Genomic DNA, 12472 nt, shown 5'->3' with positions numbered 1-12472 from the left:
ATTTAATTGTTTTGCAAGAATTTAAAGTGCCATTGATGTACTCTTCAGAAAATATCTGGGAACTGGAGTAAGGATTAGTAAAGCCTTTGAGGTGAGGTTGCCAGATTTAGCAAATTAAAAATATAGACTCCCAGTTAAATTTGATATCAGAAAAACAATGTGTAATATTTAAAAGACTCCCACAACCTGATTTCAAGACTTACTATAAATTTAAAAGACTCCCACAACCTGATTTCAAGACTTACTATAAAACTACAGTAATCAAGACAATGTGGAATTGGCAAAAGGATAGATATATAAAGTCAATGGGATAGAATAGAGTCTAGAAGTAGACCCACATACTATGGTCAAATGACTTTTAACAAAGCTGCCAAGATAATTCAGTGGAGATAGTCTTGTCAACAAATGTTTTGGGGAACTAACTGGATATCCATATGCCAAAAGTGAATAAAAATTACCTATACATTGCACCACATACAAATATTACCTCAAAGTATATCAGAGACTCAAATGTAAACTTCAAACAATACAATTCTGGAAGTAAACAGGAGGAAATTTTCGTGACCTTAGATCAAAGATTTCTTAGGATACAAAAAAGCACAAACCACCAAAAGAAAAAAAAATAATAAATGAGACTTCAGCAATACTTAAAAACTGCCCTTTGAAAGACACTGTTAAGAAAATGAAAAGACGGGCGCCTGGGTGGCTCAGTTGGTTAAGCAACTGCCTTCGGCTCAGGTCATGATCCTGGAGTCCCTGGATCGAGTCCCTCATCGGGCTCCCTGCTCGGCAGGGAGTCTGCTTCTCCCTCTCCCGCTCCCCCCTCTTGTGCTCTCTCTCTCACTCTCTCTCTCAAATAAATAAATAAATAAATAATCTTGAAAAGAAAAGAAAATGAAAAGACAAGGGTCCCCTGGTGACTCAGTCAGTTGAGCATCTGACTCTTGGTTTCAGCTCAGGTCATGATGTCATGGGTCATGATCTCATGGGTTGGGAGATGGCCTCAGGCTCAGTGCCCAGCAGGAAGTCTCCTGGGGGGGGGATTCCCTCCCTCTGCCCTCCCCCTCATTCGCACTCGCTCTCTCACTAAAATAAATAAATCTTAAAAAAAAAAAAAAAGTAAATGAAAAGACAAGCCACAGATTAGGAGAAAATATTTGCCAGTCATATATCAAATCAAGGATTTGCACCCAAAATATAGAAAGAACTCTCACAATTCATTTGAACAGACACTTCATCAAAGAAGACATATGCATAGCAACTAGTATATTTAAAAAAATATTATTTTTTTAGTCATTAGGAAAATGCAAATTAAAACCACAATGTAATAACACTGCACGCCTATTAAAGCAGCTAAAATCTAAATCACCCACAAAACCACGAACTGATAAGGATGCAAGTGACTGAAACTCTCATTTGCTGCTGATGGGAATGCACAATGATATCGCCATCCTGGAAAGCAGTTTGCCAGCTTCTGATAAAGTTGAACTTGCATTTACATCACCCAGCAATCCCACTCCTGAGTATTTATTCAAGGAAATGAAAATCGTATGTCCATTTAAAGACCTCCACGTGAACGTTTCTGGCAGCTTTATGCACAATCACCAAAAACTGGGAACAATCCAAATGCCATCCATTGGTGAGAAAAAAACCTGCAGTATATCCATACAATGGAATACTAGTCGGGAAGAGAAAAGAGACAAACTCTGGATACACACAACCACACGGATCAATCTCAAAAGCATGTTAAGTAGAAGCAGCACACAGGTTGTGTGATTTTATCGATATGATATTATGGAAAAGGCAAAAGTATAAGGACAGAAATCAAACCAACAGTGGCCAAGGGCAGAGGCCAGGGATAGAGTTTACTACAAAGTGGAGCGAGGAAATGTATGGGGGGTGATGAGCCGTTCCTTTTCTTGATTATGGTGGTAGTTACAACAACTGTACAGCAAAAGTCATAGAACCGAATGCTTAAAAAGGTGAATTTCACTGTATGTAAGTTATAAGTCAATGAAAAAAAATGTCTGGAAATCCTCTGTATAAGGAACAATGGGGAGGTCGGTTTGCAGTTAGAAGTTTTGGTTTTCTTTGCATGGTTCCTATATAAAGTCTTCCCTTTCTAAGGTAATATATTGAGGACATATTTAACACTTCGCTTCTTCTAATACATTCCATGTTGCCTAAAAATTAAGCATGTGATTTTTCCTTAAATAACGTATTCCAGAATTCTGACCTTGAATGTGGGAGACTGGCCGTCCCCCTCCCTGGGCTGTCCTTCCACTGGCAGGTATCAGCCCATTTACTATAGACTCTGGTTCTGATTTCCTGTGAAAAACAGAACTAGGTCTTTTTCATCTCTTGTGATTACTTCCACCACAGAATGCCTTCCATAAAGGAGTTTTAATTTGCCTCTGAAACCCAGGAGTCATTACGAATGTTTCTTTAAATTAACTACAAGCAGCAGATAAGTGCCAACATTGAAATTCTGAAGGATGTGCTGGCTTTCAGGAACTGCTAGCAAAGATAGCAGACATGTTTCTCTTCTCAAGAGCCTTTTCTTTCAAATACACTGATTTCATTTCTCCAATCCTTGCTCTTTTTCAAAAGCCTTCTGCCTTTTTTCTCTCTTTAAGAAAGAAAGACCTTAACATTGTACAAACCCAAAGCATCCTTACAGAAACTAAAACTGCCTGACCTGGAAGCTCTAGCCCTTCTTCCTCTCCCGGTCCCCTCGGGCACTCACATTCAAAGTCATAAACATGGAACGGTGTGGGACAAGTACAGTACAGTAATAATAAAACACTGTACTCGAAGCCACAGTGCCAGGGCCCAGATCCCCCACTGTCACTGTGCCGTAGGACACCCACCCCACCCCCAGGTAGGTTTCCTTAGCCATGAACTGGACAATTGTGTCCACTTTTATAAAAATAATTTGTATGGTCAGAGGGCCCACTCTGTGCTGGGACTTCCCAAGCTACTCCCCTTAACCCTTACAACCACCCTCTTTATGAGTGAGGAATCAGGGTTAAGAAACCTAATAAGCTTGGCACTGGGCAGGGATTCTAAACCTCGAAATTCCCACTCCAAGCCCTGACAGCTAGTATTTCCTTTCCCTACTGCCTCCCTGGAAACAGACTGTAACTACCATGTCCAAACACATTCAACCAAGGCCTGATGGGCAATGAAAAGTTAAATTCTGTCTAGGACGACTTCTGAGATGAAAGCAGTTCCAAGACAAGGGCTCTGTTTATCTGTCCATGTGTCTCCCACGGCTCCCAGCCCTGGAACCTGGCTCTGGACACCCCTCAAGGACAAGGGACCAGGAGGAAGAGAAAAGGGGGAGCAAGGGGGACCAGGCTTTAGCTAAGTCAAATAAATGAAAACAGAAAGGTAAACTCTTTCCACCAACATTTACGGAAACATTCAGCGAGCTTCTTCCTTTGTCAAGGGCCAGATCAGTATCTTCAGCCTTGGGGGCCATACTGATCGGTCACAATGACTCAGCTTTGTCCCTGGAGCTCCGAAGCAGTCACAGACAATACTTAAATGCATGGGTGTGGCTGTGGTCAATAAAACCTTATTGATGGGCACTGAAATTTCAAATTCCTATAATTTCACACATCACAAAATATTATTCTCTTTTTGATTTTTGCCTCAAACAATTTAAAAATGTTAAAACTGGACACCTGGGTGGCTGAGTTGGTTGTGCTTGACTCTTGATTTTGGCTCCGGTCACGATCTCAGGGTTGTGGAATTCTCTCTCTCCCTCTGCCCCTCTCCCACCTCTCACGCTCTCTCTAAATAAATAAATAATAACACTAAAAATGCTAAAACCGTTCTTAGCTCTTGGCATGGAGGGGAGGGAGAGACACGACGCAGGCTGTCCTTTGCCCTCCAAGGTATTATGAAAATAAAGCTTTATTAGAAGGATTAAAAGCCAATGCTACTGCAAAGAATTTACTGAAAACCATGGTGCACTGCCCAGAACAGACCTGGCACCAGGGAAGCTATTAAACGGGTTAAATCTGTCTTCCTGTACCTTCCCTCTCCTAAACAGTACCCCTCTCCTAAACAGTACCCCTCTCCTAAACAGTACCCCTCCCCACGCGCCTAGATCCCCCCATGGTGCCCAGTGCCCTCGTGGTGCCCAAAGCTACACCCCACTGAAGCCAGTTGTGTATTCAACGATATTTATGGGGCACCTACTATGTGGGGCCCCTGCACTGGGGGCCTGTCTGCTGTCTGGGTGCCCGTCCCAGTCCTGGGTCCTGCTCTGCCCTCACTCACCCTGGAGAGCAGAGAGGAGCGATTCAGAGACACCACTCCCCTTGAAGACAACTATCTAAGACTCACATCATGAATGTTGACTGAAGATGGGTTAGTGTTCAAATAAAACAATGAATGATTCCATGAAAGCCTAGGCCATGAGCGCATGCTCCATTCACATTGTTCTCTGTTCTTGGCTGCCACTTGGTAAGTGGAGTACAGAGGAGGAACCAACAGAAGCGAATGCTGTGGGGAGTCAGCCCCAGGATCCAAGTCTTCTAGCATCTGATCTGTCACAACCAAAGAAATGAATCTCTACTGGTGGAATTTGGGTCTCATTGGAAGTCAGGTAAGAAAGGATTTTTTTTTTTTTTTGTCCAAGAGAAAGGGCTTTCTAGGCCCCCCACTTTTGTAAAGAAAGGTATAAAATAAATAAGATTCCTATTATAGGTGTGCGCAGCAGCTACCTTTTTATTGGGTGTCTCCCAGGCTAGTCACTGAGCTAGATACGTTTCCAAGCTACAATAGCCTGCAAGGCTGGCCTCAGGATCCCATTTTCACAGATGAGAAAACCAAACCTCAGGACAACGAATTCCTTATCCAACGCACTCAGAGCTGGATTCCAATGCACGCTGGACTCTTTCCACCCATCCGGCTCCTTCGTGGAGACTTCAGGTCCACTTTGAGATGCAAACCTCTGCCATTTGAGGAGGCTGTGGGCCAGGAATGTCAGGCCCTTCGAAACTAGACACTCTTCTGGTGAGAATGACCAAGAGCAGGTGTGACTGATTTGTTTTCTCTGCCACATGCTAGCTCCGTGCTAGGCAGGCAGTGGGGGCTGCAGGGCCACGACAGGGGTCTAGCGGGGGCTTCTCAATCCTGGTCATACAGTAGAATTACCTGGACAGCATTTAAAGAAATCACCAGCGCCCAGGCCCCACCCCAGACCAGTTCAGTCAGAATCTGGGGACAAGGGGACAGCAGGACAGAGGCACTCATCTTTCTAAAAGCTCCCAGGTGATTCTTCCCAGCCGTCAGGGCTGGGCAGCAGTTGTAGGTGAGGGGAGTGTCAGGAACGGAGGAAGGGATAAATCTAAAGAAATTCTGTCCACAAAACTTTGCTGTGTTATTGGATTTTCTCCTTGGGGGACAAGATTCTGTAGTCCCTGCGGCTGGGTTAAGCAGCTCGGACCACAGCTGCCTACTTGAATCTCTAAGGAGATCTAAAAATACAACTCGGGCATTCTGCTTTCTGACTCAAATACCCTTCAGCTGCAGATAGGTTTTCTTTCTTGTTTGATGTTTGTGAAATGTGGACACAAACAAAACCATTTTGGATGGTACCCTGTCACACGAGACGCTTAAGCAAAGAAGCTAACGACAGAATGCGTTTTTGTCAGGTGGCCAAGCTGAGAAAAGTGATGTTTCCTAAGAATGCACTAGATAAACAAAATAAGAAAATCACTTCAATTTAACAACACCAAGAAAAGCAACTGTTTCTTTCTTTTACTAAAATTGTTATAGGATTTTAACAAGCTTTTCTCATTCATTTCAAAGGAAAATGAAGTCCCTGGGAATTTTCTGAGAAATTATTCATTTATTTCAGAATAAAAAAGAACTACACATTTATCAAAATTTTAATACAACAAATTGTTCCTTTTTTATACTTCTGTTGTAGTATAACTCATCCTAGTGGAGAGAAAAAGCTGAGTCTGTTCGTTGAAGAAAGACCATCTCAGACAGGAATAAAATGGCATAATCATATTCTATACGGAAATTTTATAGTCCTTTTCTTGGTATACCTTGTATTTGTGCAACTTTTACTTTTTTAAAAAATGTTTTAAAACTCCCATGCTTCTTTCTACTTACTGATAAAACTTTACTGTATTCCCATTTGTGAATTTCATCTTTTCTATGAAGAAAATAAGGCAAATATATTTGTCCATTTTAGAGATATGAACACTGAGGTTCAAGGATGTTTAATCACTCTCCCAAGGTCACAAAAAGTTGACAGAAGAACCAGAGAAAGAAGCAGTCTCTTGATACTTCAGGTAATACTGGACGTTTTGCACACGTCACCATGTGAGTTTGTGAGTGAGTAAATGTGTGCGTGAGTTTGTGTGTGTGTGTGTGTGTGAGCTTCTGTGTGCATATGTGTGCAAAAAGTCCACTGGACTGATGCTGTGCAAAGAACCAGAATTCTTTTTTGTTGTTTGTTAGCTACCTTCCATCAAAAATGGATTCAATCAGGGGTGCCTGGGCGGCACAGTCGGTTAAGCATCCGACTCTTGATTTCAGCTCAGGTCATGATCTCAGGGTGGTGAGATGTGAGCCCTGCTTTGGGCTCCAGCACTCAGCGCAGAGTCTGCTTGAGATTCTCTCCCCCCTCCCTCTGCCCCTCCCCACCACTCTCTAAATAAATAAATAAATAAAATCTTTTTTAAAAATGGATTCATCAGAAGCAGAACCATTGTTTCAAGTTAGCATGTTTAATCAGAAGAGAGGATTATAGAATCAGCTTAGCGAGTAAAATTAACTTACATAAAAAGTAGCCACACAAGCAACCCCTTCTTGCTCCAAGTGCAGAAATTGACACATTGTCATTATAATCCCAAAGGATAAGATTCCTAGGGAACATGAGATGAAAAAAACAGGTATCTGACGGCTTGAATATCTGGCAAAGGATTATTTCATTACCACAAGAAAGTTTTACAAGTAAAATAACACAAATTAAAATAATTTAAATAATCGATACTTTGGCCCAAGAGAAGAGAGGAAAAGAAAAAGTGGCTCAGCAGCTGCCGCCTCTGATACCTGCCTAATTTCCCAAATGAATCCGAAAGGCAAGAAGAGCAGCCTCGATATTTCTGAAGTTGGGAGTTTTTTTTCAAACCCACCAGAAATATTTGTATTTCTTTTATTTAGTGCCCATTTGCTTGTCATCATGGGAAAAAGAACTTCAGCTAGGACCCAGAATTCTAACCCTGAGGTGAAAGCCCTGCTTGGGGGATGGCATAAGGAGAATTCGCTGTGTTTTTGTCATTCCTGCGGCCCTTTGCCCCAGCTAAGCAGAGCCGTTCAAGCTCCTTGTTTTAGAGCAAAACCAGACTCAAATCATTTCATCTCCTTTTTACTGATAACACTCAAAGAGGTTATAGCCCTTGCTTAAGGTCACACAGTGAATAAAGACAGGGCCAGGGCTGGACTTTAAACTCTACAGCTCTGCATCAAACCAGCTACTGGGTTCAAATGCCAGTTCTACCACCGATTGGTCGTGTGACCCTGGGCCAGTCATTTAACTTTTCTGCACTTCATCTATATAACAAGGACGGTTGCTGCACCCAGCTCATCAGACACTATGAAGACTGGTGAATTATTTTGGTAAAGCCCCCAAAACAGTGCTGGTGCATGACAAGTGCTTGATCATCACCACCACCATCATCATCCTCACCACCATTAACACCACCACCATCATCATTTCTCTGTAGGGTGGTTTCCATATACATTTTAGAATCCATTGAACCCTCGTGATTTATTCCTGTTTAAGTATGATAGAGGACTAAAAAAAAATGTATTTTAAGTGTTGTATGGTTTTCAGGGCAATCAAAATGTTAGATCTGAGATTAGTCATTCAGTCAAAATGAGTTTCAATTTCTACATTTGACAAAAGATGACACTTGTTCTAGCTACCTCATACAATTAGGTGATGAGCATATGAAATGTGTACAAAGGTGAAAAAAGAAAGAAAAGAGGTGGAATTTATGGAGGAACCACGGGTGCTCAGTGATTTACCAACACTTAATTAATTTAATCCTCCCAAAAACCCTGTTGTGGATATCCCACAGACAGGATGGTCAGCCACTCAAAATTTGATTTGAATGTCAAGACTGAAAATGCCACACACACATCAGCAGGGGATGAACAGGTTTCTTGCTCACATAATGGGGCTCTCTGGGGAGATCAGGCAGCTCCCAAATAGATCCCCGGTGGCTTAAAACAGAAGGGAAAGGAAGCGGCCTGGGGGCGTGAACAGGGAGCTGCAGGCAGGGGCGGAGCCAGTAGCGCATGGGCGGGGCTTACGGGGTTGGAACCCCTCCCCAACACCCAGGCTTTCGGATCAGTTTGCCCGGATGTGGAGCAGAAGGCAAGAGGGAGAGGTGAGACTGAAAAGCTGTCAATGGTCACACATCAAAAACCCAAATCAGACCCTTTATTACAAACCCTATGAGGTAGATCTCGTTCTCAAAGATGAGGAAACTGAGGCTCGGTCAGTTTAGATCACCTGTCAGAGCAGGTTTTAACTGTGGCAGCTCAACCTCAAAATCGCACATCCTGCCTCCACACCAGTTAGTTCCCAGAGCCTGTGAGTGCCTGTCACCGGGCGCCACCAGAAGTCAGTCAGCCGACCACAGAAAAGCTGAAAACAGCCTAAATCCATTTTAATCCTAACGAATGGCTTATGAGTTTCTTAATTTTCTCGAAAAAAAAAAAGACAAGGAAAGAGAAGAGAAGACAAGAGAAGAGAGGAAAGAGAAGAAATAGAAGAAAGAAAAGAAACAAAACTTCCGAGTTAGGTTCTATTGTTTCCATTGCTAACATTATTGTCTTTGCGATGGGGGGAGGGGTGACACTCTGTTTAAAGGCTTCTCTTCACATACAGGTAAAATTCCATTTCCAATGTATCCAGTGAGCATTAGGTTCTATTTCAGTAAGCACCCGTCTGCAAAGGCCAACATCCATTCCCCTTATCTGTAACTGAGTGTGTGTAAGGGGTTTTTTTTCCCTCTCTGTTTATCTTCTCTATAGAGATTGCCTTCTTCCCCCCTCCCCCCCCCCAGAAAACGAGAGTCTCGAGTACAACTGCAAGATCATACAAGATTAAACTGAAATTACCAGGATTCAATTTTTTAGGGGTTATAAGGCTCTGAATCATCTCAGTTAAGTTCTTCTGGGTAACCAAGCCAGATCGGGTTCCAAATTTGCTAAGCTTTCCTGTTAGAATTAGACTTATTTCAGCTCTCTCTCCAACGGGGAGCTCAGAACACCCGGTATTGCTTCTCCTCAGGTGGGCAGCACTCCACAGCTAACACTGCTGGAATGGGAGCTAGACAAGAAACCTAAATCTGTTTTGAACCAGTTGGTTCTGCAATATTTAGGTTTTAGTTTGTGAGTCTTTTCTGGATGAATTTCATTACATATCAAGCCTACTACTTAGGACAAAAAAATATTTATGTTTCTCTGTTAGTCATCTAGGAAACACTACTGAGGTATTTCCATTTCTTGAAGATTCCTTATAATTTTTGAGTCACACACACACACACAAAAATCTCAGAGTTGGTTTAAATTCCCAATGTCCAGCTTTTCTTTCCCTTTACTTAAACTGAAGTACACACTAACCTACCTTCTTCTGTCCATCCCTACTATACTCTGAATCTGAACCAATTATTTCTTTCCAGGATGGAATTCAGACATGTAAATATAACAGCAGTTCGACAGAAGCCTTCAGGCAACTCATTTCTTCAGGAAAAGTCATATACATCATCAATCAATGGGGGAAATTAGTAAGCAAGATTTTGTCCTAATGGTTAGAGAGCCTCCAACAGCAAATTCCCCAAATAGTCATCATGCCCCAAATCCACCCGGATGGTCATATCACACACACTCATCATCATCATCATCATCATCATCATCCCCTTTGAGGAAATTACAGCTTACTGGAACCAGTTAACAAAGAAGGGCACAATATTGAAAAGACAGATTCAGGTTGGTAATTTGCTACTAAAGAAAACAAAATTCTAGGAAATAGCAAACATTCTGGCTGTCAAGGTCAAGCTTCTCAATCCCTTTTAGCTCTATTAAAAAAAAATATTAAAGCTTAGCTCATCTCATGTCATATGTGGCCTTTCTTCCCCTGCAGAAAGAAGAGTCCATTTGGGCTTTCTCTAAGTAACTCTTGGAGCATTTTATAAAATGTTTATGAAACAAACTCCTCCACTCCAAATGCATGAAAGAAAGCATCTGATCCCAGATATGTTTCACATTCACCTGGTTTAACTGAATAATTCCAGAGAAGTTCATTATTTGCCCCTGCCCTGGAACAGAGACTTGGGGATTTTCTACCCGCACACACGCCGCTACCGACTCGCCTATTTGAAAATGTTGATGTTACTAGGTTAATACGTTTCACTGAGCTTTAGCATACTTGTAAATCCAGCCTCTTTTATTATGTTCTGCCAAATTCTCTTGTAAATCCCAAATCCACGCGCGGCCGCTGGCCATTTCCCATCCCTCGCGCCGCCCCACGCTTCCTCGAAGCTTCCCAGTGCCCTGCTCACGCCCTGAATGCCCGTCCCAAGCGTGCGCCTCGAGGAGCGGCCAGCCCGGAGCGAGACACACCGAGCCCCACGCACAATGTCCCCTCGAACATCTCTGACTGTTGCAACACCCCCTCCTAAGCCCAGAAAGGGCCGGTCGCAGGGCGCGGAAAAGCAGCTGCCCTCCCGGCCTCCAGCTGGCAGATCAGAGCCTTCAAGGCTGGAGGAAAGGAAAGAAAGTGTCCGACCACCTGGCACGGAGCCCGCCATCACCCGACTCCCATACCGCGCACCCTCGACACACGCAGGGGCCAGCGGGACTGGGAGCAGGGGCTGCTTGGACACTGAACACCTCGCCCGGGACGCTCGGAGCTGGCTCCCCTGAGCTGCCCCGGCGAGCACCGAGACCCCGCTCTGGCGGAGCGTGGCTTGGCCCGGGCCAGGAGGGGCGCGCCACTTGGGGGCCCATGGTCGTGCCAGGAGTAACGGGGTTAGGGTGGCTGCCAGGCCCTGGAGCGGCGCGCCCCGAGAGCCCCGGGCTGGCACGGCAGGAGAACTGGGGTGGGTAGGGAAGAGGCACTTGCTAGGTCGGCCAGGGGTTCGCACCCACGCGGGCCAGGAGGCCAGATTCATCCCCTCCCCGAAGAAGGAGAAGCTGGTATCAAGCGTGCTGGAGCCCCGCGCCGAGCAGCGCGCAGCGTCGGGCGGAGAGAAGCTGCTGGTCCTGGGCCGGCGCCCCGCCCCACGCCCGCCGGTTCCACTCACCTGGCAGTTGGCGCCGGAGACCCCGGCGGGGCAGGTGCAGCTGTAGTCGGGCTCGCCGGCAGGGGCCGGGGACTGCGGGCCGGGCGCGGGGCGCGGGGTGCACACGCCCCCGTTCCGGCAGGGCTGCGCGGCGCACGGCCCGGGCGCGGGCAGGGTCGCGGCGGGCACCGGGCTGGCCAGGCAGCCGCCGCGGAACCCCGCGCCGAGCAGCAGGAGCAGCAGGGCCGACGTGGGCAGCAGTTGCGCACCGGGCGCCGGGGCGCGGCGGGGCGGCATGGCCGACCGAGTGGGCGCGGGAGCGGGAGCCGGAGCCGGGGTGCGGCGGCGGCGGCGGCGGCGGTGGCGGCGGGAGCGGCGGCGGTGGCGGCGAGGGCTGCTCCGCTGGGCCGGGCGCCTCCTGCAGCAGCTGGGATCCGCGGTTCCCGGGGCAACGGAGGGCGGGGCCTGAGGGGCGGGGCAAACGGGGGCGGGGCTCCGGGCGGGCGCGGGCGGCGGAGGAAAGGGGCGTGGGGACCCTTCCCCCGCGGAGAGTTGGGACGAGAGGAGCTCAAAGGTCGCCCCGGGCCCACCGGCCTGAGGGGTGCGGTAAGAGTCGCGGGTGTGTCCAAAAGAACCCCGAGGGGCAGCGGCGGCGGCGCGGGCCCGGCGGGGAGCTAGGTGGTGCTCGGGGAGGAGAGGGCGGTGAAGGGGTCAACGCCCGCGAGGGGAGGAGGGCGGGGCGGCTCCGGCTCGCAGCAGTGGCCGCGGCCTCTTGGCGCAGAATCGGTGGGACCGCTGCGGGGCCCGGCCTTACCTCATTCCCCCGGCTACTCCTCCCCCTCCCACAGCACTCCACTGGCACACACAGCCCGCCCCGCGCCGCCACCGAACCCCGGAGTCCCGACACCCGTTCCTCCACGGGGCTTGCTGGGAAAGGCCCTGGCGTGGGCCCAGCCAGCCCCGGACCCTTGTCCTTGGTGCTGACCGAGAAGTCTCCTTTCTCTCGGGCTCTTTCCCGAGGGCGGAGTCAGAAACGGCTGACTGTGGCGTGTGAGAGCTGGAAGAGACCTCAGGATCAGTGTCCAACCCTGTCGTTGAGCCGACGAGGAAACTGAGGCCCAGACAGGCTGGACTGGAACCCAGTG

The 12472-nt window shown here is 47.0% G+C and overlaps 1 protein-coding gene across 1 annotated transcript in view; it reads right to left on the bottom strand.

Annotated features, from left to right (window-relative positions):
* The window catches only part of DNER (delta/notch like EGF repeat containing), a 284346-nt gene extending 272722 nt beyond the window's left edge, over positions 1-11624 (bottom strand). The window contains exon 1 of the mRNA XM_081813453.1: positions 11349-11624. Within this exon, the coding sequence (XP_081669579.1) occupies positions 11349-11624 (276 nt within the window). The remainder of the gene's footprint in view (positions 1-11348) is intronic.
* Positions 11625-12472: the final 848 nt, after the last annotated feature.

The sequence above is a fragment of the Leptonychotes weddellii genome, chromosome 3 (assembly GCF_054177405.1).
Source record: "Leptonychotes weddellii isolate Sample4059 chromosome 3, ASM5417740v2, whole genome shotgun sequence".
NCBI classification, from domain to species: Eukaryota; Metazoa; Chordata; class Mammalia; order Carnivora; family Phocidae; genus Leptonychotes; species Leptonychotes weddellii.
Note: the sequence above shows the minus strand (reverse complement) of the source record. Positions and strands in the feature narration are given on the sequence as shown.